The 22,863-nt window shown below is 35.0% G+C and overlaps 6 protein-coding genes across 8 annotated transcripts; 3 read left to right on the top strand and 3 right to left on the bottom strand.

Moving 5' to 3' along the window:
• The first annotated feature begins 207 nt into the window (after positions 1-207).
• On the top strand, positions 208-3,709 carry LOC116347710 (protein SET). The gene is made up of 8 exons (XM_031778422.1): positions 208-491; positions 959-1,028; positions 1,107-1,300; positions 1,570-1,786; positions 2,095-2,212; positions 2,273-2,380; positions 3,166-3,218; positions 3,298-3,709. Exons 2-8 carry the CDS (start codon positions 998-1,000, stop codon positions 3,321-3,323), a joined length of 747 nt encoding a protein of 248 aa, XP_031634282.1. The 5' UTR covers positions 208-491; positions 959-997; the 3' UTR covers positions 3,324-3,709.
• Positions 3,710-3,768: 59 nt separating this feature from the next.
• LOC116347711 (pre-rRNA-processing protein TSR2 homolog) lies at positions 3,769-5,095 on the bottom strand. Its single transcript, XM_031778423.1, has 3 exons — positions 4,893-5,095; positions 4,668-4,806; positions 3,769-4,119 (listed from the first exon to the last, which is right to left on the bottom strand). The coding sequence occupies exons 1-3, from the start codon at positions 5,001-5,003 to the stop codon at positions 3,824-3,826; spliced, it is 546 nt and encodes a 181-aa protein (XP_031634283.1). The 5' UTR covers positions 5,004-5,095; the 3' UTR covers positions 3,769-3,823.
• Positions 5,096-5,278: 183 nt separating this feature from the next.
• On the bottom strand, positions 5,279-10,995 carry LOC116347709. 2 transcript variants are annotated; one of them, XM_031778421.1, is made up of 8 exons: positions 10,868-10,995; positions 9,690-10,650; positions 8,814-9,504; positions 7,807-8,703; positions 7,498-7,625; positions 6,788-7,016; positions 6,159-6,467; positions 5,279-6,081 (listed from the first exon to the last, which is right to left on the bottom strand). In XM_031778421.1, the coding sequence occupies exons 2-8, from the start codon at positions 10,569-10,571 to the stop codon at positions 5,399-5,401; spliced, it is 3,819 nt and encodes a 1,272-aa protein (XP_031634281.1). In that variant the 5' UTR covers positions 10,572-10,650; positions 10,868-10,995; the 3' UTR covers positions 5,279-5,398. The 2 variants fall into 2 exon arrangements, with proteins under 2 accessions (XP_031634281.1, XP_031634280.1); XM_031778420.1 differs by having other exon boundaries at positions 9,690-10,995.
• Positions 10,996-11,390: 395 nt separating this feature from the next.
• On the top strand, positions 11,391-16,226 carry LOC116347708 (gamma-tubulin complex component 5-like). Of its 2 annotated transcripts, none has more exons than XM_031778419.1 (8): positions 11,391-11,595; positions 11,730-12,164; positions 12,258-13,020; positions 13,117-13,306; positions 13,783-14,322; positions 14,829-15,048; positions 15,149-15,935; positions 16,050-16,226. In XM_031778419.1, exons 1-8 carry the CDS (start codon positions 11,515-11,517, stop codon positions 16,091-16,093), a joined length of 3,060 nt encoding a protein of 1,019 aa, XP_031634279.1. In that variant the 5' UTR covers positions 11,391-11,514; the 3' UTR covers positions 16,094-16,226. The 2 variants fall into 2 exon arrangements, with proteins under 2 accessions (XP_031634279.1, XP_031634277.1); XM_031778417.1 differs by having other exon boundaries at positions 13,780-14,322.
• Positions 16,227-16,712: 486 nt separating this feature from the next.
• On the top strand, positions 16,713-18,464 carry LOC116347695. The gene is made up of 2 exons (XM_031778399.1): positions 16,713-17,897; positions 17,993-18,464. Exons 1-2 carry the CDS (start codon positions 16,889-16,891, stop codon positions 18,385-18,387), a joined length of 1,404 nt encoding a protein of 467 aa, XP_031634259.1. The 5' UTR covers positions 16,713-16,888; the 3' UTR covers positions 18,388-18,464.
• LOC116347696 lies at positions 18,239-20,044 on the bottom strand. The gene is made up of 5 exons (XM_031778400.1): positions 19,884-20,044; positions 19,351-19,595; positions 19,010-19,252; positions 18,700-18,951; positions 18,239-18,615 (listed from the first exon to the last, which is right to left on the bottom strand). Exons 2-5 carry the CDS (start codon positions 19,492-19,494, stop codon positions 18,559-18,561), a joined length of 696 nt encoding a protein of 231 aa, XP_031634260.1. The 5' UTR covers positions 19,495-19,595; positions 19,884-20,044; the 3' UTR covers positions 18,239-18,558.
• Positions 20,045-22,863: the final 2,819 nt, after the last annotated feature.

Genomic DNA, 22,863 nt, shown 5'->3' with positions numbered 1-22,863 from the left:
TCAAAAAAATATATAAAAAAAATTCTCCTTAAAAAATTCGATAAATCAAATGAAATGGTGGAAGAGATTAGTGTAAAAATACGACCGTCTCCACCGAACTCATCCATTTCGGCGGTATTTCTTCGCATTCCCACATACACAAGCATGTCAAGACACACACACAATAACCGATTTGACAGTTGAACAAGTGAAACAACGAATACGATACCAACGACAGCCGAAGAAGAGAAGAAGAGATATAAAAAAATAGCGGCAAAAAGTTGGCATTTTATTATACACACATTCGGTGTGCTTCACATAAAGAAGCGACACAATAAGAAGAAAACTACTAAAAGAAGTGTGAGAGAAACAAAGCGGCCGAACCGAGCGAAATTGACAACGAATAAGAAGAAGCAGAACGGTTGTCATCTCTGTTGAAACACATACAGCGCCGGTTGGTATTTTCTCATATTCGTTGTTCGACACATTGTGTACAGTCATTGAAAATTCATGTAAGTAGCATTTTGTTTCAAATTTTATTATTTTCATGTCAAAATTAGCATTTACATCGTAATTTTTCTCATTAAATTGTAAATTTTGGTAATTTATTGCATTTATATGGGCATTTCATCGGTTTTAAATTCATTCGGTTGTGCATTGTCGTTTGTCAATTGGTCTGTGTGCTTGATTCTTAGTACATCATTGGTTAATTGTTGTTGTTGCTTCGTGTTTGCATTGAAAATAAAAAGAAATGGTCACTGAACAAAAAAAAAAAAGAACGCGTAAATAATGCGATGAAACGTATTAATAAAAAATGGCGATTTGCAAACAATGAATTTAAATATTTTCGACGATTACACCGAATCAAGTGTCGAAATATGATTTTTTCCAATTTTTTCGCGATTTTTTTTTTGTTTGGTCGTATTTGAAGAAGAAGAAGCAGTGACTAAAACGGTGCCTATTTTTTATCTCTTTTTAGAATTTCAACGCAGTGAATCTCATCAATTAACTTTTGGAAATGGCATCAACTACAACTAAAAAACCAAAGGGTAAGCATTGATTGACACCGTGAAAAATATGCTGGAATGGATGGGGATGTTGTTTTACTCAAAATTTTTGTTTCACAGATGAAGGCTTGGCCGACGGTGAATCCGAGTTCTTGGAACAAATTGATACGTGCCAAAATGAAATCGATTCGTTGAATGAAAAGGCGTCGGAAGAAATACTGAAGGTTGAACAGAAGTACAATAAATTACGAAAGCCGCTATTTGAGAAGCGCAACGACATCATTAAAAACATTCCAAACTTTTGGGTCACAGCCGTAAGTCAACAATTATCTATTTTTATGTCTCATTGGATTTTGCTATCATTTTTGCGATGATTCATCGCGCCCATACAGTTTCAAGCAATTCAGATGATTGCCTTTGGCAGAAACATCGGTCATCATACAAAGAGTTCACCAAAAAATACTTGACGCGACATATTCGCTGATTTTATTACACTTTTGAGCCATTTTCTCTTTAGTTGACAAGGAAATTCCCAATTAAAATTGTTTGGGAATCCGAAACTGATGATTTTTTCTCTTAATAGTTCATAAATCACTCGCAAATCTCGGGTTTGTTGGAAGAAGAGGAAGAGGAATGCTTGCACTTCTTGGGCAAGGTGGAGGTGGAAGAATTTGAAGACATCAAATCGGGTTATCGCATCAATTTCCATTTCGATGAAAATCCATTCTTCGAAAATAAGCTGCTGACAAAGGAATTTTGCTTGAGCGGCGCCTCTGGCCCAGTGTCAAAAAGCACCACAAGTAAGTGCCCACTATGATTACCCGCTGTTCACTCATTTGAAGTTGACTTATGTCTAAAGCTATGGCAGTAGATGACCTATGTCAATGAATACTTGGAGTCAATGCTCTTTATCAGTGATAATCATACTTGATTACGCTTTGATTACGCTGTATCAGACATTTATTTTCAATCGCCATGTGGTGTATTTTGTCCATTCAAAATACACCATCATTGATGAATGGAACAGTTATCTCAAGCATTCGTCTGAATGAAATTGCTTGTATGCGTCAGGTCCACCATTGATAGTTTTCTGTTTTTGATTTTTTAGTTGAATGGAAAGAAGGCAAAGATTTGCGAAAATCAAACAAACACCAACAACAGCAAAGTAATCGACGAAAACGACCATTCGAATTTAAAACGTTCTTCGATTGGTTCAGTGATAACAGGTAAGCGGTTGATTTTCGCACAATTTAAAACCACATTTTTAAAATTTCTTTCAAATACAGCGATCCAGTTAATGATGAAATAGCCGAATTGCTGAAAGATGATCTTTGGCCAAATCCACTGCAGTACTATCTTGTACCAGATATTGAAGTTGAACCGGAAGAAAATAGGTGAGCCGGTCCGCATGACCATTAAAATTTGACTAGAGTATGATTTTAGGCGATTTAAAATACCTTTAACACAGTGTGGGACCAATACTGGGTGGAAAGAAAAAATCATTTTTTTAAAATTTAAATGTCTCCCAATGAGAGCGGTACATATTTTAAGGGTTGGGAATAGCAGTGAGAGTTGCCAAAATCGCACTTTATCACTGGTGTCTTTAGTAGCTTACTGGTAAGAGGCAGTCGAGACGTGTTTTTGGTTTGATGTTTTTAAAGGAGAACCAAAGACACTACCCAAGTATTCTGTATCAGTAAGTCACAAAAGGCACAAGGTTCGAAAGCAAAATCAAATTACATTCATATTATATTTTGTCAAACTTGCTCCATTCGTTGTCAAGTCATTAATTTATTGATTATGGATTCATATGCAATGAGATTGTTTGCTAAAAATACTTTTTCATTTGTAAAATGTATCAGTCATATTTGTCTATCTGGCAAGTTCATGGCCCATGACGAAACGCCATCTGTTTTTACCAGACAATATATTGAACTGGTTAGTTGAGCTGACAGTACGTTAGTCAACTAAATGGGCTAAAACAATAGACGTTATTGTTATAATGATGAACCACTTCAATTGTTTAGCCCATCTAGCTGGATAACGTATTGTCAGCTCAGCGGACCAGTTAGATATATATTGTCTGATTTTTACTATTTGTTTTCTTTTTCATTCAGACATATGTTTTACAATTTTATATACGGCTTTACTTATCGAATTATTTTCTCTGTTTTTTTAGTGGTGAAGAATATGGCGAAGAAGAGCAATACGACGATGACGAAGAAATCGAAGGTAACTTCAGTCATTTTGTAAATAATTTTTTGGAACTTTGTCCTTACCCTAACCGTATTTTTCTCCAAAATTTCCACAGAAGAAGCTGAGGATGAGAAGAAGTAGGATGTGCGTTTATTTTCTATAAAAATCAGAAATCGTGACCGCATCGTTCATCACACGCACCCATACATTCAATTGAATCCAGCAAAACCACAAAATTCTTTTTAGAAAATAAACGAAGAAAAAACCAACAGTATCACACTATATTAAGCAGACGACTACTGATTAGATTTATTTAAGAAAATTGACTTTTTAAAGTATTTCAACTGTATCTAAATACAACAAACTAAAATTATCCAAATCTTCATGGGTCGTTCAGTCTATTTAGGACTTAAAAAAAAATCAAGTATCAACAAAAATCGAATTTTAACACATGAATCAGTAGTTTGATGTAAACACACACATACACACAAACAAAAATCTAATAAATTTCATAATAAGTTTTCAAATTATATTAGCTTTGACAGCAAACTAGATACAACACAATGGAGTTTTTTTTCTTTCTCTTTATTTACAAATGATTTTTATTGAGCTTAAATAGGTACAGAATCAATTGGAAATAACTATCGACGTCTTGATGGGATGGTCGTCCAACCGTCTTCATCGGTTTGTGGTTTATTTCTGCGGCGATCCGCATCGACTAAATTTGGTGCGTCATCGTCATCACTCATATCCATTTCTTCGTCATCACTGTCCGAATATGAGGAGTCACTGTCGTCACCACGCGGCGCCGCCGTTATTTTGAAACTCGGATCTAACCAATTTATACATTTTGGCATTTGGGCCAAATGGTGATGCACCTCGTCGAATTTACCTTCCACACAGAGTTTCAAGTAGTTCACCAGGTGAAGGCTTAGATCTGAAATTAGAGGGGAGAATTTGATGAAGTTTGGTGATTTTAATGATTTTATGAGAAAATCTTTTTTATTTCCGTTTTTATCTTCACCGTGGCAATTGCTCTACATTTCAGTATGTTCTTTAGTTTTTCATATTGTTCGTCTTTTTACTTCAACTCTCATGTTATGAGTTACAGTTTCTAAAGGGAGCTCAAAGTGACCTACCCCAACATATGAAATTCCGGTGGTTGTGCTTGGCCGAATTGTTTACTGTCAAAAGTCAATTTCTGCTGATGGAAGCTATTACTATTTTTGATGACCTTTATTTTTTTCAGACACCATACCTTTTTTGTAGACCAATGGGTAGTGTTACTGAGAAAAAAAAGTCCGATTTTTTCACCACAACTTGTAATTTGATAGCTAACATGATGTTGGGGTGTCAAATGGACAAGCCTTAATGCAGACACCCAAACCATGTCTGTTATAAGACTCGGACCAGGTCAATCCAAACACCACGCCCAGAATTTTACAATTAAACACCCATAATGAAAGAGAGAACCTCTTAACTCACCATTAACTGAATTATCCTCGCAAATTGTGTCAAACTCCTCGTCAATGACATCGTTCAGTACTTCGACCAGTTCGCTGGGATGAATGTTATCATTTTGTGTGCAGTAATTGTAGATATAGTCTCTGATTTCTCTGGCAGTCTGTGGAAAAAAACGAGATCAATAATTTTTTCCCAATTTTGTCAATTTTCCAACACAAGGCAAAAGTTCTTTAACTTCAATCTCACCTGTTGTCCATTACGACCTCCCATATGTTCCACAGCCAATTTTAATGCGTCCCATCGAATGAATAATTCATGAACGGCTGTCTGAAAATTGTTCAATGCATCTTGATTCATTTTTCCGCCTTGAAAAATCGACTGCAATTCTTAAAAAACCCTTGCCTTGAAATGCGGTAAATAAAGCGAATGCTCGTTGTTGTTTTGACAGATACAACAGTATTCTAACCTAACATTTTCGCACCATGCTGGTGATATGTCAACATTTGACAATTGCTACTACATTTTAAATCAAACAAAAGCGTTAAGTTCTGAATTTTCAATTTTAATATTATATAATTTTATTGATTCATATTAGAAAATATTTTCATATATTGTGATTTTTTTTATTCAAATAATAAAAAGTGAATGCCAAAGAAATTTTTTTTTGCTTACACAATAAGTAAAACATTTGGCCGATTAATACTTAATGTCTAAAAAAAATGATGTAGTAAATAAAAGTGATTGAAAGTTGTTTAAGAATAGCGAATATAATGGGTGTTGCATTCTTCGCGAAGTAAAACGATGCGATTGAATATTTTGATGGCTGATCCAACGGTCAAGCCCATAATATCGATCATGTCGCTTTGTCGCAATGATAGGAATGCTAAACCATCGATTTCATTTTCAATGAACTTTGGGCCAAGCGATGAGCAATTTGGCAAATTTGATACAAACGTTACAACTTCGTCGATGCTCCAGTTGAGGGGATTCTTTTTAGCAGCCAATACTTGAACCATTTGTAATGGTTTGACACGTTCAATCCATTGATCACGCATATCCGATAAGGTTTTACGATTCTCGAGCAAAAATTGCGACGACACTTGCAAGCGACGGAATATCTCAACATCTTTGCTGGACATTGCGGCCAATTCGGCGGGATTGAGTGTTTTTTGCAACGATACTTGAACCTGTTCGAATGCTGGATTTACGGAAACCTTGTGAGATGGACCGGCACCAATGTTGAACGCATTGTTAATCGATTTGTGCTTGCGATCAATACGATTCGGACGATTCTCTTCTGAAGACCAATTAATCGTTTCATATGGACATTCGTCCAATGTTGAATGGGTATTTGTATCCAGTTGTTTTCCATTGCCAATACCACGACAGCCCTTAGTTCCGCAAGAATTTTTCGCTATCTCGTAAATATAATCGTCTGGAAATAATCAGAGAAAATCATTGTTATTTCTGCAATTTTTGTTCAAAAAAAAATTTGTTTGTCGTATATCTTACCGAGCGGGCATTCGATGGGGTGGCCAGTTTTTTGACAAAAGTTCGGAGGATAAATGTCAGTGCTGTCATCTTCAATCCAATATGCATATTTTTCCGGCCATCCAATAAACAGCACCTTTATATGATATTCGTCGATGTTTGTTATTATCGCAGGACGTATTAATGACGGATTCTTTTTGTCGACCACTTCTAATGCCATACCGACTGAAAATGGTTTTGGCTTACGTGTATGGAACGCAAATTTTGGCACCGACTCGGCACGATTCATCCGCAAGTATGTCTCCCATGAAAATGGTGACATTCGCCAATCTGTTTTTTTTTATATGAATGTTTTGTATTTTAGTACTTTTGCAAAAAAATAGATTTTCTTCAAATTGTTTTGGTTCCAAATTTCCAGTCTTTTGACTATTTTAGCACGCTAAACACACAAAGTATGATTGGTACTCCAAATAATCTGGTTATCTAAATAAAATTGTCACTGGTAAAGGACAGACAAAAATCACTCTTTTCAATGGCCCGGCCCATATAGACCAAAATACAACATTTTAAAACAACATTGGTTTAATACACCAAAAGGGTTCATTGAACATTAAAAATTGACGGTGTTATTTATTCTGGCATATACTTACTTGGTGGACTTGTAATTGACCATCCACCTTCCTGGTGGAAATTGATTGGATGAATGTACGGCGATCTGATATCAGTCCAATAGTTAAAACAACTATCAAATCCATCCAATGTTACCAACACACGGCTATCAATCACATCACCAATTGTGGCCACACAAAGTCGATTCGTATTTTTTGTATCCTCAGCTTCAAGTTTCATTCCAATTTTGAATGGATTCATTTGTGTGCGCTATATTTTTGATGGAAATTGAATCATTAATACATTTTCTTTTTTTTAATTTTTTTTTTCTTTAGCTTTATTATTTTTTTTTTTAAGTTAAGAAAATACAATAAAAAAAATTAAAAAATTATAAATTCCAAAATCATGCGAGAAATATTATTTTTAATACAATATTTTTTGCTAGATTTTTTTAATTTAATTTTTTTTTTTTTTTTTCTTTGATTATTAAAAAATCTAAAATTTAAAAATTTACCAAAAATATTTTTATTCTTTGGGAGAATTTTGGAAAAAATGACGTTGATCTTGTCAAAAAAAATTTTTATGGAAACTTCACCCGGGAAGAACCTCTTGATAAATAATATACTATTATTTATTTTTATTTTTTGACATATTCCAAAAATTATTCAAATTTCAAAAATTATTAGAGAATAAAAACATTTACCCTTGGATGAAATAAAAACGTATTTTTAAAAATAGTAAAATTTCTTACCGCTGTATTTAAGTTGGGGAAACAAGCATGATGTGCGGCTTGTGTATTTGTATGCCTTAAATATTCTTTCCACTCAAAATTCTGATTTCTTTTGTTCATAAATCGGCTCTTCACTTCAAGTTCGCGACCTTTTCAAAAATAATGAATAAAATTGCTTATGAATTTTGAGCACAAAGTCTGAAATTTTGTTATTATTTTCAATTATTTTGACCTATAAAAACCAATAGTCAATTTATCAAGTTTCAAACTAATTTAGTAAAAGAAATTGCTACCGGCATGGTGTAAAATGAAACGATTGTGGATACTAACCAGTTTTGTTGCACCATCCGGCTGGAAAAATGTTTCCCGAATCGGCATTCACCCAAAAATCATAAATCGGTGGATATCCATCAAATCTCAATTTAATGCGATAGCCACACTTTTGAATGATGGTACAAACACAAAACAAACTATTATTCTGTGGATCGATCGCTTCCAATTTCTGTCCAATTTCAAATGTATTTTGTGTCGTTGGTATTTTATTCACGAATAATTCAGCCGGTGCCAATTTGATGCGTTCATTTTCCTTACATTTTGTATTATAGTAATCAATAAAACGTGACCAACTAAAGAGGCTTGAATTTTTGGTGCGATCATGCATGTTTGTTTCTTGTAATGCTTGTTTAATATCTTGTAACGTAATTGCTTGACAATTGTTATTTTTCTTCTGAACCAGAGCGCCAATGATTTCCTTAAATTCGGTTGAATAGTATTGATGTGGATTTTTGTCGTTAATACGGCAATTCGGATTGGGTGTGGTTCCATTCAATCGTTGAATAATTGCATTAAAACATCCAGCAAATTCGGGATGTCCGCAAGCCATCGATGGATCAAATCGTGGAAATTCTTTCTTATCTTCTCTCATCGCTTTTATTTTGCTCATCGACAACGGATCTATTTCCATCGTACCAAATTCATTGCGTTGCAAAATAACCTCAGTGCTAAACAGGCGAGCCAATGATTTTGACGTGTTCCACGATAAACAATGTTCAATTTCGGTTGGTGATGTGGCCCGTGAATTGTCACTGCTTACACCATGCGGTGTGGCCGTACCGCTTGACTGTGCATCTGGTGATTTTGATGTATTTGTTGTTACAACAAATGTACTCAATGATTGCCAATCTTGATTATGTTTCATTGTTGGAAATTTTCCTTTCTTCAATTTACCTAGGGGAGAATCACAAAAGAAAAGAATAGAATTAATTTAAAATAATCGAAAAAGAATCAATAACAATGATTAAACAATAGAAAGGCAATTTTTAAGTGAAGCAACTTACCCAGACCGGCACCGACCTTAAAATGTAACTTCGATTTGGTGCTAACCGATTTCGATCGACTATATGTACGTCGATATCCTTCCATATTATTCGATTTATCATTTTCCACTAAATTCATCAATCTTTCGCTTGCTTCAATCGATTCCAAGAGTTTGCGTTTTTTCTCCACCTTTGGCAACGAGGCAATTGCCGCATTTTGACTTTGAATGGTTCGTGAAATTTGTATAACACGAGGCAATGTGCCGATTTGTTTGGTTGATTTATCAAGCAAACGAATTGGCCCCGTTATATCCGACAGTTGACCATTCGAAATTTGGATACTTTTACTACCGTCGCCAATATTAATCGCTTTTATATTCGATTTTTGTTCAACATTTTGTTTACGTTGTTTTTCCGACAAGATCAAATTGTAGAGCGCATCATGGTCACGTTGTTGTTGACTGCGATAAACTTTTGGCTCCGATGGCCGATCGCATGTTTCGGGCAACATATCCACATTGTAAATGTCATACTCTTTGTTATCATCACTTTTGGCACGACCCCGTTGTGACGTTATGCCAAGATCGTCGAGCATTGCATCCGTCATGTATGCACTTTTTGCACGGCTTCGCTTTTGTGCAGGCGCTTTTGGAATCGATGACGTTTCCATTTCGTCTAAATTTATCACCTCCAACAAATTATTGTCGATAGTCTAAATACAGAATACAACATTTTAATACCACAAGTCATGCTAAAAACAAAAGTTTTTTTATTGTTAACTTGAAGCACATGCATATACTATCGTATGCATGTGCATATGTATACATGTGTGTGAGTGTGCATGTAATAAAAGAGAGAAAAGAAACATATATTTCGATTGACATTTATTGTGCTTACCAATGTGTGAGGATTTGCAAAGGATGCGATTGACGAGTCCTTTTCTGAATGTTCGTCGCTAAAATAGATGCGGTTCTTTCTTAAAATTGATTTTGAAAGTTGAAGGTTTTTCGCCACTTTTACCGTCGATTCGTTAAGCACTTGTGACTGAGCACTTATTTTCAACAATGATTCAACCGTTTTTTGACTTTTAATGGACACCGTTTTATCGTTGCTCGTTAAATTGCTTGTTTGTGCAGCTTGAATTGTTGAATTATCGAATATATGACCGATGAGTTTGTGTTCATGGTCATTTGTAATTGAAGCGGTGTCTTTTGTTGTCACTGGCTCTCGATAAACTAATGAACGATTAGCATGAGTGACGGACGTTGAAATGACGCCAGATGGCGTTACCGACTCCAATGGGTCGCCGGTTGGGCTTTTATCATTTTCAAATGATTTCAACAACCTTTCACTATTTTTTAATGGTAACAATTTTGGGATTTTTCGCTGCTTTTGTTCCATCGATTGGTGTATCAATGATGGCGGCATTGATATGGTGTTTCTCTTTAAAAGTGATCCAATTTTCGACTGAATTGTACTTACAAGTGATTGTGTGGTCGTTGTATGAATGGAACCTTTTTTGATGACAAAAACTGGCGCAGGTACCATCGGCACTGTAGTTGTGACCAATGTGCTCGTTTTTGTTGAGTTCATCGTATACACAGTTTTTGTTGTATGCACCGTATTCGTAGCTGTTGTTGTTGTTATTGATGTTGATACCACTTGCATTTCATTTGTAGTTTCCACCGGTATGCTTTGCGTCTCATTAATTTCATTTGTCGTATATAAGATCGCCGTGCCCAAATCACTGATTGGCACCTCTTTTATAGTTACACTCATTTTGTTCAATATGTACACCTTTTGCTCTATACAGCCAGTTTTATTCTTACCTCATACAATGCACCTTCTGATAAATGCACTGCTCAATTTACAAAAAAAAAAAAATAAAAAAATCAATTTACATAAAACTTGGTCGATTTATTGCTCTCAAACGTTGATTCAAATTAATCTATCTAAAAAAAATGTTCCGAAAAAATCACGTTGTGTGTATAAAACCCTCTATCCGCAAGCAGACAATGTTTCAACTAAAACACCGGAATTCGATGCGATTCACAATGCGAATTCGATGCTATTACCGTTATGCACACACTCTCCAATTTCTCTTGTGCACTACAATAACATTTCCTTTGCTCTCATTTCGGATGTGTGAATCGCACACTTAAAGAAAAACACATTTTGTGTGCGCTGTCGGTGCGACGAGATTTGTGTTATTTGGCCCAATAGAAAAAAAAAACAATTCATGAGATGCCGAATTGCGACAACAACAACAAACACAACCACTTGACAGTAAACAAAAGCAACGAAAATGATAATAAGGAAATGCTGAAATAAAAAGCTTTACATTGATTGGGCGCTATGTGTATCGGAACCCTATTGATAAACATTTACGTTTCAACATGTTTTTTTGTTTCACTTTTTTTCATTCTTCGTCCACTTTTTTCGATTTTTCGGTTTCTCTGTTTTATTTCTTCATCTTTTGACTTCATATCGGTCTTCGGTTGAGGGTGCGTCTTTCCCCTCTACACTTTTGTCTAATGTTGTTGATCGTTGTGACATTTCATTGTTGGTTCGTTTTGCACTTATTTTGACAGCTGAATATTCAGTGCAAACAAATCGTTCGGACGGTTGTTGTTGTTTTCTCGCATTGAAAACTGTAAAAAATCGTCCCAATTCGGACTGGAAATCTCGTTTTCCGGAGTTTTTATTTTAGAATAAGTGCAAAATGACGTCGAGTCACACCATCCGACAGATGATAATCGACGAAAATATACCAAAATTGGTGAAATCGTTGACAGGATTCAATGTATGTGTACTTTTCAAAGAAATATGTTTTACTTTCTCTCAATTTTCCCGAAGAAATCAATCGATTTTCATGATTCTCGGTGTATTTTTTCGATGACCCGAAATAAATTCAAAATGTTCGTGTTATTTTTCCAGGAAAACGATGAAAATTTCAAATTATGTGAAACATATGCATTTTCTCGTGTAGCCAGCCATCGATTTCTGTCGGTAAATAGTCATGAGGTGCGACGTCGAATTGATGGCGTCGCCGAACGATTTATGGCCGATAATTATACACAATACGGCGAACGATTGAAACATTTGGTGCAAGAGTTTGTAAACGATCCACTGTGTACAAATCACTATGAATATGACATCCAATGGAGTTTGCTGCAATTTTTATTGGATGTGTCACGAAATCCGGTGGCCGCATTATCGGAAAATAAAAACGCCATCAAAATGGATGATTCGGGTAATGATGAGGATTTGGATCGGCGACGATCATCAGCTATGCGCGATTTAGTTCGATCATTGATTAAACAGGATGATACAAAACAATATCAATCAAAGGATGGCGAATCGGACTTGAGCGTGAGTCGTTTTTTTCTTTGACTCAATTTTTCTTTCTTAATTAATAATAATTTTTGATATGGAAATTTCCCATTTTTTTCTACAACCCTTCAGGATTGGTCCGATGATGAAGATGAGGGTGCTGTTGGTGATGCCAGTGCAAATACAAGCAACGACTCTCTTCGAACGGATGTCAAACCATTGCGTTTAACCCTTCAACCATTTGCAAGGGATATCTTACGTCCGCCGGAAAAAAGGTCAATTTTTACTGAATTCGATGCGTCTAAATCGGAAGCATGGCGAATTAAAAACGTTCAAAATCCATGGTGGCAATCGGAAGCACCGGCTAATAGTACGTCTGTTTTATCTGAATGGTGTTTGCAACGTGAGATAATTTGGATGCTTCAAATGCAACCGTTAGATGACATTGATGTGGAACGTCTGAAAAAATTCTCGAAATTTTTTACTTTGGACACAACCACCGATGAATTTAGTGTGAACACAAATGTTACGCTGAACAGTACATCGGTTGATGGTCTTCAGCAAATTTTAACCACATTTGCTTTAGTTTCGACGAAATTGTATCGATTTCGAAAGTTTTTCAAAATCGTTTTCGAACCACCGGTGGTGAATAGCTTTTTGGAATCAGCACAAACTGCACCGCATACAATACAGAATTATGCAACTGGACTGAAGGACTTTCTTCGCATTGTGAATGAGGCAATTTTCGATTTGGAGGCGCAACTTATCGAACAAGATCTCACCGAAACACATACCATCATCTATTTGCACAATCAACTTTTGTTACACTTTCGCAAGGTTCATATATTGTACGATATTCACATGAAGGTTTATATTGATTTTAAGATCAACGAAGGTATGTAAGTTTTGGGGATTAAAAAAAGAAATCCGCTTTTTTTATTTCTGATTTTGGATTTAATGATGAAAACCGTGCTTTTTTAAAAAAAATTAGGTCATGTTTGTGCCACACATCTGTTTGCTGGACTTATTCATGAGATGGACACAACATCAGCTGTTGAACGATTGAACATTGCCGCTAGTTTGTTTTTGATTAGCATTCGATTTTATTTGCACGTCTTCAATCGCTGGTGGATTGAAGGACAATTCAAAGATTGGTGCAGCGAATTTTTGATTCAAAAATGGTAAATATTTGAATTTGTACACTTTTATGATTTTTCCTATTTTGAAGTGCATAGTTTCTGAGGCATAAAAAATGGTGTCTTAAGAGTGGTCGAATTCGAGTTGGCTGAAGTCCCTTCAACTGCATACTCAGTGGATGAGTCATTAAGTGATTGGCGATCATGAGATCTTGAACGAACAGCATCCTTCTTATGACAATGTTTAATGTTATGATTTAGTGACAAAACTTTTGTCCATCCGGAACCATGTGTCGTTCATCAACTACTCAACGTCCCCTTAATTTGAGATTGGCTCTGGTGGTGACTAAACACCATCCTCTAATGTGTGGATTAATTTTCAATCAAAAATTAAGACTCCCTTAATCTCTCCACACCACCACTTGTTTTATAAACTTCAGAAACTGTAACGAAATTTGAATTCTTTAACAAATATTTTCCGTAGTAAACCCCGACGTGTTTTTTTTTTCGATTCCCAGTAGTAAAAATCGATTGCCGTATTCATCGTCAAATATATACCAGCGTCGTTCAATCTCAGCTGGTATCTCACGTTCCTTGGATGCGGCAGCTATTAAAAATCGCATCGTTACCTGTGAAATCGTTAGTTTATTCTGTGAAGAATCATTGGAGGCTGGATATATTCTGAATATTTTGTATAATTTAAATAAGTTGTCCGAAATGAAAGGGCAACAAGTAAATCAAGAAACACAAGACATTGAAGAAGTATTCATGAACAATTTTTGGGAGGAGGTTAACAAATTTCACATTGAAGAAGGTAATGAGAGTGATGGAATTGACACACAAGGGGAAGAGGTGACGGAACAAATTGATTCGGCTGCTTCTATTTCGATGACATTGGACGAGACAGAGGGTAATAGTTTATTGTCAACCGAACTACTGGGCGATATGGATGCACTACTTTCGATGGCCTTTGAACAATACGCTGCAAACACCACAACACAGCATGAGAGTGCGGTTGACATCAATGAAGAGCCGAATAATTGCTACAAATTGTATGAAAAGTAAGTAAGGACATGAAAATTACGATACGAGAGTGTTTCTTGAAGAAAACAATTTTGTTGGAGCCACTTTCTTTGGGGATTTTAATCGAAGGTCCAGTGGTTGAATTTCTTCCACTCTTAAAAGCCCTGAAGAAAGCACGACTCACAAAAACAAATTTGGAAAGTTACAAGGGATTGTTAAGAATGCGATAAAATAACACGTGGAGCCATATATGTCAAAAGAAACGTTTTGAAAGTGTTCTTTGGTAGGGTTTGATTGCACAACTGGAAGGTTCTTCAACTTTTTTTTTTAATTTTCAAAGGGAGCGTTATCGATCAAAAGGAATCGGTTGGCGACGTGGAACGATACCTTTCATCATTCTATCGTATGCATGGTCTATCATGGACCATCTATGGAATGTTCCAAGATACAGATTTTCCTCTAGCGCCCCACATGATCTACCACCTTTTTCTAAATACCGCATTTTCGCAACATTTTAATATTCGTTCAACTTGTTATTTTTCAGAATAAGCAAAATCACCGATTTCCCAATGCCATTGAGTGTCATCATTCATGGTTGCCTAAAACAAATTTTCCGTTCCCGAATTTCCATAGCAAATAAGTATGTACTACGTATTTTCCTCGACGAATACAAGGTCCTCGATCACCTCATCAATTTACAGCGAGTGTTTTTCTTCGGCGCAGGCGATTTAATGTTGACTTTTTACTCAAAATTATTCAAAAGTGTAAGTATCTACAATGTTCTACCCGAATTTCCGCCAGCAGTTTGCTTCGAGCAACTTAAAATTAACAACAATAACAAATAATTATTTGAATTGATTACAGATGAATGCCGGTGAAGATTGGAACAATTCGTATTTGTTAACGGTGCGATTGGATGATGTGTTAAGTAGTCGCTATCCCGAAATCCATTCGATGTTTAGTGTACAAATAACGGCAACCGATAGTCATATCAAAGAGACCTTGAGTGCCATTGCTGATATAACCATAAATTATTTGGTTCGGGATTCAGTGCGTGATGTAATTCATGATCGTGCTTTAACCAAATACAATGAAATATTTCGTTTCTTATTACAAATTAAATGGGCAATTTGGACGTTGGAGACGATGAAATTTCCCGTTGCATTCAAAAAGCGTCCACCATATCAAGAATTAACGTTAATCGATTTGATATTTAAGCGATTGGCATTGGTACGAAATTGGATCATGTACTCTGTACAATGCATTCATTCACATTTGATGACCTTTGTCATTCAGTCGATGGGCCAACAATTGGTTAAACGAATGGCCAAAGTTGAGTGCATACGAGAAATAATCGATTTACATGATTCTTATATCGATACAATTTATCAACATTGTTTTCGAAAAACGAGTGATTCCGCTCTTCGGAAGAGTTTAGAACAACTGTTGAAATTGGTCGTGGTGTTGCGCGATGAATGGAATAACTTGGAAAATGTGAATTCACACGGTGATTTTATCGATGGCGAAAATCAATTTGATGTCAGTGCAACTGTCCAACAAGTTGATATCATTGAAGCAACATACATCGACTGCCATTGTCTCATCGCTGAAGTGCTCACAAGAGTGGTTTACAAGGAAGAACAAACTACATGTGAGTTTGATTGAAATTACATTTCAGTTATTTTTGAATGAAATTTTTTTTCAAATTTTATGCTAACATTGTTATTTTAAAATTCTTAAAATCAATTCTTTTCTCTATTTTCAGTGGCATCACTCTCTGCAGCATTCAATTGTAGCTGTCCATACTAAAGCAGTAATCAGCAGCACCTCACTAATTTTATACTCACTAAATATTGATTAATTTTTTTGTTGCAATCGAATTTTGATTCTTTCGATTATTTCACGTGATATAACAGAATAAAGATAACTTTGGTAAACGAAAAAAATCCTTTTATTACATTTTTGTAGAAATTTCACAAAAAGAATTAATCGAACAATGATTATCAATAGATGGAATATAGAAAAATGATTATTCTCGTAGAATAGAAATGATATGATCTCGTATTCAATATTTTAGAGAAAAATGTAATATTCCATTGTATGTAAGACTAAATATGTAATTGATAGATTTTAAATATTGATCTAATTGATGATTTGAACAATAATTCCCTTTTCCAAAAAAGGGGCTTACGTTCGCAAGATAACTTTTCCGTATGTAACCGAAATCTTGGGAATAAACTGAAATTATGGTCTATGTTTGGTTGCAGTAACTTAAAAGAGTTTTGTTATGAAAATTCCTGTTTCGCACGTAATCGTGGAACTTCAAATTGAATGCTTCTACTTTTTTTTTAATAAATCAAAGCATTGAAAATGTCAATAGAATTTCAATAGTCACCCTATTTCAATAGTAATTTTACTCCAATAAGAATATTCATTTGGCGATATGACGAAAATTATCGCTAGTTCCATGAAATTTTTGGTCATTTGAACGACAATTCATTTCAATACTGATCGAGCATTCCATTGTATTTTCGTTGTCACTTCACGCAAAATATTTCGACGGAATTACTAGTTCATCTCATCTGGTTTTCTTAATTTGCTAAAATGTCGATTTTCAAATTAACATTAATGACACTGTTGAGTTTTGGGTATTTCAAACAAAGAACAAGTGCTGTAATTTCGAGTTCAGATATCCATTGTGCTGTTCTAGACTCAATGTATATAAATGAGGACTTTGAAGGTGAAATATCAAGTGCGTTAGAAAGGACAACCAACCTTGCAGGTAATCCACTCATAGATTTCAGTGTGAAGCTACCGTCAGCCATAATATCGTGTGCGGCTGACTATGAAGCATTTTCCGGGGCCATTATACCAGTCTTTTTCGATACGTTGAAGGAAGAGTTTGAAAATAAGGAATCGTTGGGAAAAATCATCGATACATTCGAAAGACGAAATGAAGTTCACAACGGAATTGTTGAAAAGGGAATCACAATTTCCAAAGTGTTATTCTCACTTAAAAAAGTGTCCGAATATCCTGCCACGATATGTTCGGTGTTGAAGTACGCCCACAACGATCTACACACCATTGTTTTACACTTTGCGTCTCGAAATCTACCGTATAGAAACTTTCCATCCGCTACGGCCCAATTGATGTTAGCCATAGCTCCAATGGCAACGATGATAGCTAGAACATTGCCATATCTCGAATGGGGAACTGAAATGAATTGTCGTCTGAGAGATCTTTTCGATGACTACTATCAGTTGAGCTTATTACATCGTTTTCGAAGGATCGAAGTGACATCAAGATGGAAGTTACAAGGTGAATTAATATTCAATATAGTGGCATCATCTGCATTGCGCAATAAGTTGAATCGAAATGTCAGTGGATCATATGATAGCAATATTAAATGCCGAAGGAGTAGTGATGATGACATATTTACGATACGCGATAACTTGGAATACGTCAAAGGAAATAAAATAACAGCGTATACTGGCGACGCTTCATGTGTTTATGACTATTTTTCGCTTGTAAAATATCGAATGGAATCCGTATTTGGTAAATCTTTCAAAATGCTCGACAAAACTTGTTCAAATTCCAGGGGTTTTCCAACAGGTAAATTAATTTAATTTAAATTAGCTAACCGCATGTACATTGTATATTAAAAAATGTATGCTAAAAGGCCACTCAAATAATTTTTTGCTTCACAGGATACGGCTGGCTTATCATCGAAGTACAAGCAGCTTACATAACTGTGGATAATGTACATGTACGGTTTTTTATCGATTCGCAGGGAAAAAATGCGGTATACACTTCACAAGTTTTAACATCCCAAGAGCAATGGATTGAAATCAATGATGTGTACCGATCATCACGATTAAACAAGAATGCAAGCATCACAATTGATATGAAAGATGTTGAAGGGGTCATACGCTATGTTTATCCAAAGAAAAAAATTGACGATTTTTTGATCCATTCCAACTTTATTGAAACCACGGGAACAGACAATCTTTTATTTTATCCCATTTGGATCGACGAGTATTCAAATGACAATTATTTTAAAACATTGACATCGGGAGGTGTGAAGAAACCATCAACGAAATAAATTCAACTTTGTCATATTGATGCCAATGTGGAACAATTATTAAAAGAATACCAATAAATAACAAAGAATGATAGAAAGACCGAATAAATTAGCTGTAAAAGTTGAAAACTGCATTATGTAAACTTTTAATGAAATTGTCCAACATGAAAATCGTCATTGGTAATGATTTAGCTAGCTGGTTGCATTGGTTGTAGAGTCTATGGCTGAAGCAGAGCCATACAGATAAGACTGGAATTATATTTAAAAAAAGCATTCTATGGAATTTCTGAAGGATATTTTTTACCATAATTCTCATTCGATTCAAATGCTTACCAAAGCATTTTCAATTTCCGTTCGATTTCCATACAATATACGTTGTAGAGTCATCACTCGAGAAATAGTGTCCGATGCCACTTTCTTGGATAGATCCTCTGCAAATAACTCAAGACATTCATTATATTCATCACGATCGAAACTGTACGGCAATTGGCCTCGTTCAATTTGAGTTTCATTCATTTTTTGTTCCACGTACGTCACATTCAATACAATATTTCTAGTATTCCAACTGCGCAATTTCGAAAATAGCTGAAATAATAAACATAAATTAGACAGAAAATTTACATTTTGATGAAATCATCATTACGAAAGAAGTAATCCGTCTGGTTGCGTTGTCATCAAATAATTTGAAAATGTACACGTAATCTTCTACTACTTGTGAACTAAGACCCATGATATCTCCTGTGGACATATTTCTTTTAAATGCTCTCGCAAGTACGAAATCCTCATAAGAAATGTATCGTTTTGCGTTCAGTGTATCCTTTGCTTTAGACGATAAATATATCTCTTTGATCGATCTACCGTTTTCAGGAAGTGACTTTAAATACATCTGTTCAGAATAAAAACCAAAATTTATGTAATCAAAAATTAATACTTGTAAATGCTCCATGAATATTTAATTCGAATCGAGTTTAATTCGAAGCAAACCTCTTTTAAATATTGTCGTATACATTTCACGTCCGTTTGTAGATTTTGTATTTGTTCGTCTAACTTCATTTCTTCTTGTTTATGCTCTAAACTAACATATTCAAAGTAAACGTAGATAAATGCAACAATCAAAAGCAGCTTCATTCTTCTCGTCACACGTCCAAACAGTTTCAAAATACAACTTCAACTGCCAATCTACTGAAGCTGACTATAGTCTTATTGAAGGCATTTATCGTTGAAGTAATCTAAATAATGGCAATCGAACAGTGAATTAAATGAAAATTGAGCTTAATCTCTAGAGCAACAGTAATGATAGTATGAAATGGAAATGACCAATTTGTTTTAATTTTTTATTTATTGTGTTCCACTTTATTTGTAGCAAAGACAATATAGTGAATCGCACTATATGATACAGTATTTCGCAGTTCGGTGTCCACATTAATCGTATTTTTAAACAACATTTTGGTGTCAGCAAAATGTTGATATGTACAATATAACACTTTAGTATCATTTGAATTGTAAATATACATTACGTAAATATTGGTACGGCTTGATGTTTTTGCTTGCATTCTATGTGTTCTTTCTCAAAGGAGATATGCCAGCATTGCAAACGACATCGCAGACAGCAACATCGTAGACGATGACACAGAAACCTGATGTTGATGATATTTGGAACTCTTTGTAAAAAACCCAAATTGATAAATAAAATTCGAAATTAAAAAACAAATGTATGATTTTTATTTAAATCGATTGAACGCTTGCGTCAATTTGATGAAACTGTTATCGCAATCCACTCTCGTAATATATTCTAACGTTTACATGATGATAAGCGATGTACATTTGCTGAAGTGCATACATTCCATCGATTGAAGTGGAAAATGACGATGCAAAATGGCTTAAGTCATAGCCGATTTGTTGCACGCTAAGCCAAGTTTTTATGAAGAATAATGAATTTGATTGAAGTGTATGCGTCATGTCACGACGCAATGTCGACTTGGTCGTACATAGTGAATTGGAATTTGTCTGATTATGAGTGCGTGTGTGTATCATTTTAGAGCACAGATCGATTCCAAATGACAACAATCTATGGATCAGCGACGAGTTCAGATCGCATCTTCAAATAACACACTCTGCTCACCCAACACCGCATGTTTCTCCGCTACAATTTCATAAAGTCAAAAGTATCATCTCTTGCGAATAAACAGTAATAACGATGCTCGAAACCATATCCATCAAACGAAAAGTCCGCAAGAAAAACGAGTCATAATTTAAATGGTTTCAAAAAATTACTACAGTAAAATTTTTAAATCCTCTTGTCATGAAAAACAAGAAGAAGAAGAAGAAGAAGAGAGAGAAGTTTAAGTAATAAAACAAAATTAAATTTACTATTAACAATTTATGCAAATATTTGTTGAGTATTTGCATAATGATATTTAAAATAAAATGAAAAAAAGGAGAATGCAATGTTATTCATCTGAACTAAATAAGAATCATTGTGACGAGAATGGAAAAAGAGGAGCTAATAAACTAAATGAAATATTGCACACAAGAATTTGTGCAAATGATAGAACAAATAAAATTTCTTACGTCCGTAAGATGAACTTTTCCGCACTGTGATCCACAACATGCATTTATTACAAATCTTTTACTCAAAGATTCTAGAGAAAACTGAATCTGACATTAGTTTTAGATAAAAATAATTTTCGAAGCACTTTTCATACAAAAACTACTGAAGATGGGAATATTTGTATCGGAGCCATGCCTATATGATATCGTAATCATGTGAAAATTTGCAGAGGTTATTTTTTTCACAAAAAGTTAACATTCTGAAAGTTTTAAGGAATTTCAATGCATATTAAGGGTACTTCCCATACAAAATTTCGTTTTTGAGCGAAAAATCCAAAACTTTGTTTGGGAGGTACCCCTAATATGCGTTGAAATGTCTTCAAACTCTCGGTATGGCATTTTTGTGTGATAAAAATAAAGAGTCTTACGGGAGTAAGACGAACTTTTCCGCACGGTGGTATTTGCGTATTTTATTAAGCAAGTTCAAAATAATATTCGTTCGATTTTTCAAGCCTTTCAAGCGGCGTAAAGTTCGAGACCAAAAAATATGTTTCAACTTTGGCATCGAAATATTCTTTAATTTAATAACAGAAGTACTCGAGAAAAGATTTTTCACACTTTCATGATGAACCCATTTGTACGACATTTGAAAGTATCCTATTTTCTAACAAAACACTATAAAAAAATATGTCTGACGTTAATTTTGCCATAAAAATTATTTTTGAAACACTTTTATGTATGCTACATTAATGCGGTGAAACTTTGTACAGGTTATTCTTTTAACAAAAATATAACATTCGGAGGGTTTGGAGGAAATTTCAACCAAAATGAAGGGTACCTCCCATACAAAATATTCATTTTTGAACCAAAAATTGAACATTATGTATGGAAGGTACCCCTAATTTTAATTGAAATCTTTTCAAACTTTTGGAATGTCATTTTTTTTTTGTGTAAAAAATAGTCTGTGCAAAGTTTCGCGTCATTAAGGTAGCATACAGGCATGGCTCCCATACAAAAATGCAATTTTTTTGTGATTTTTTCAAAGAAACTGTATCAAAAATTGATTGTATCTCAAAACTAACCTCGGATTCGGTTTTCTCGTGCCAAAAAACCTCCCAATACATATTTTTGAGTGTTTAAGTCTACATTAAGTATGACTTTTGGACGAAAATTGGACTCTTTTTCATAGGTATCGCTCCAGGCATGAATTTTTTTTCCATCAACCAAAATCGCTCAAAATCTAATGATTTCTATTCCTCGGAACCCCCAATCATCCTGTACAGTCAGATTTTAAATAACTTTTCTGGGGGGTGAGATAATCGATGGACAAATTTTGCGTATGGCGGACAACGTACGACGTACGACGTGGAACAGACCCACAACAACCATGCTCAAAACGGCCTGATTCGGGTTCTCTGACCTCAGAAACGTCCAGAAACCTGTTTTTGAAGTTTCGTAAATTTTGACCTATTGCAATACTTTCCCCTTTCACACTAGGTGTGTGCGGAAAAGTAATAACCTGTGCAAAGTTTCAGCTCATTACAATATCATACAGTCATGGCTTCCATACAAAAATCCAAATTTTTTGAAATTTTTGTATGAAAAGTGTGCCGAAAGTTGATTGTATCGCAAAACTAACGTCATATTTGGTTTTCTCGTACCCAAAAACCCCCCAATACATATTTTTGTCTGTTTAAGAATACATTAAATATCACTTTTGGAAGAAAAATTGAATTTTTCCCATGGATGGACATGGGCATCACACCAGACATGACACTTCACTCTGTCAACCAAAGTCGCTCAAAATTTAATGGTTTCTATTCCTCGGCACCCCCAATCATCCTGTGAAGTCAGATTTTGAATTACTTTTCTTGTTTGAAAGTTATCGTGTTAACAAATCTTTGCGTACAGGGTACAGGGTACAGGTAGCGAAAAAACGCTAGATTC

The sequence above is a fragment of the Contarinia nasturtii genome, unplaced genomic scaffold (assembly GCF_009176525.2).
Source record: "Contarinia nasturtii isolate CC-2019 unplaced genomic scaffold, AAFC_CNas_1.1 Cnas_scaffold_2042, whole genome shotgun sequence".
In the NCBI taxonomy this organism is placed as follows: domain Eukaryota; kingdom Metazoa; phylum Arthropoda; class Insecta; order Diptera; family Cecidomyiidae; genus Contarinia; species Contarinia nasturtii.
This window is presented reverse-complemented; position numbering and strand designations above follow the sequence as displayed.

Coding starts and splice junctions, on each gene's coding strand:
- LOC116347709 (XM_031778420.1), bottom strand. CDS start 10,571: ATGAGTGTAACTATAAAAGAGGTGCCAATCAGTGATTTGGGCACGGCG. Junction 9,505..9,689: donor TTGCAAATCCTCACACATTG/GTAAGCACAATA, acceptor TTCTGTATTTAG/ACTATCGACAATAATTTGTT. Junction 7,017..7,497: donor TCCCCAACTTAAATACAGCG/GTAAGAAATTTT, acceptor TCAAAAATATAG/CGCACACAAATGAATCCATT.
- LOC116347695 (XM_031778399.1), top strand. CDS start 16,889: ATGTCGATTTTCAAATTAACATTAATGACACTGTTGAGTTTTGGGTAT. Junction 17,898..17,992: donor TTCCAGGGGTTTTCCAACAG/GTAAATTAATTT, acceptor TTTGCTTCACAG/GATACGGCTGGCTTATCATC.
- LOC116347711 (XM_031778423.1), bottom strand. CDS start 5,003: ATGAATCAAGATGCATTGAACAATTTTCAGACAGCCGTTCATGAATTA. Junction 4,807..4,892: donor GAGGTCGTAATGGACAACAG/GTGAGATTGAAG, acceptor TTTTTTCCACAG/ACTGCCAGAGAAATCAGAGA. Junction 4,120..4,667: donor CGAGGATAATTCAGTTAATG/GTGAGTTAAGAG, acceptor CTCTAATTTCAG/ATCTAAGCCTTCACCTGGTG.
- LOC116347710 (XM_031778422.1), top strand. CDS start 998: ATGGCATCAACTACAACTAAAAAACCAAAGG. Junction 1,787..2,094: donor AGTGTCAAAAAGCACCACAA/GTAAGTGCCCAC, acceptor TTGATTTTTTAG/TTGAATGGAAAGAAGGCAAA. Junction 2,213..2,272: donor GATTGGTTCAGTGATAACAG/GTAAGCGGTTGA, acceptor TTTCAAATACAG/CGATCCAGTTAATGATGAAA.
- LOC116347696 (XM_031778400.1), bottom strand. CDS start 19,494: ATGAAGCTGCTTTTGATTGTTGCATTTATCTACGTTTACTTTGAATAT. Junction 18,952..19,009: donor CCAGACGGATTACTTCTTTC/GTAATGATGATT, acceptor TTATTATTTCAG/CTATTTTCGAAATTGCGCAG. Junction 18,616..18,699: donor CGGAAATTGAAAATGCTTTG/GTAAGCATTTGA, acceptor ATATAATTCCAG/TCTTATCTGTATGGCTCTGC.
- LOC116347708 (XM_031778417.1), top strand. CDS start 11,515: ATGACGTCGAGTCACACCATCCGACAGATGATAATCGACGAAAATATA. Junction 13,307..13,779: donor GAATTTTTGATTCAAAAATG/GTAAATATTTGA, acceptor TTCGATTCCCAG/TAGTAAAAATCGATTGCCGT. Junction 15,049..15,148: donor ACTCAAAATTATTCAAAAGT/GTAAGTATCTAC, acceptor AATTGATTACAG/ATGAATGCCGGTGAAGATTG.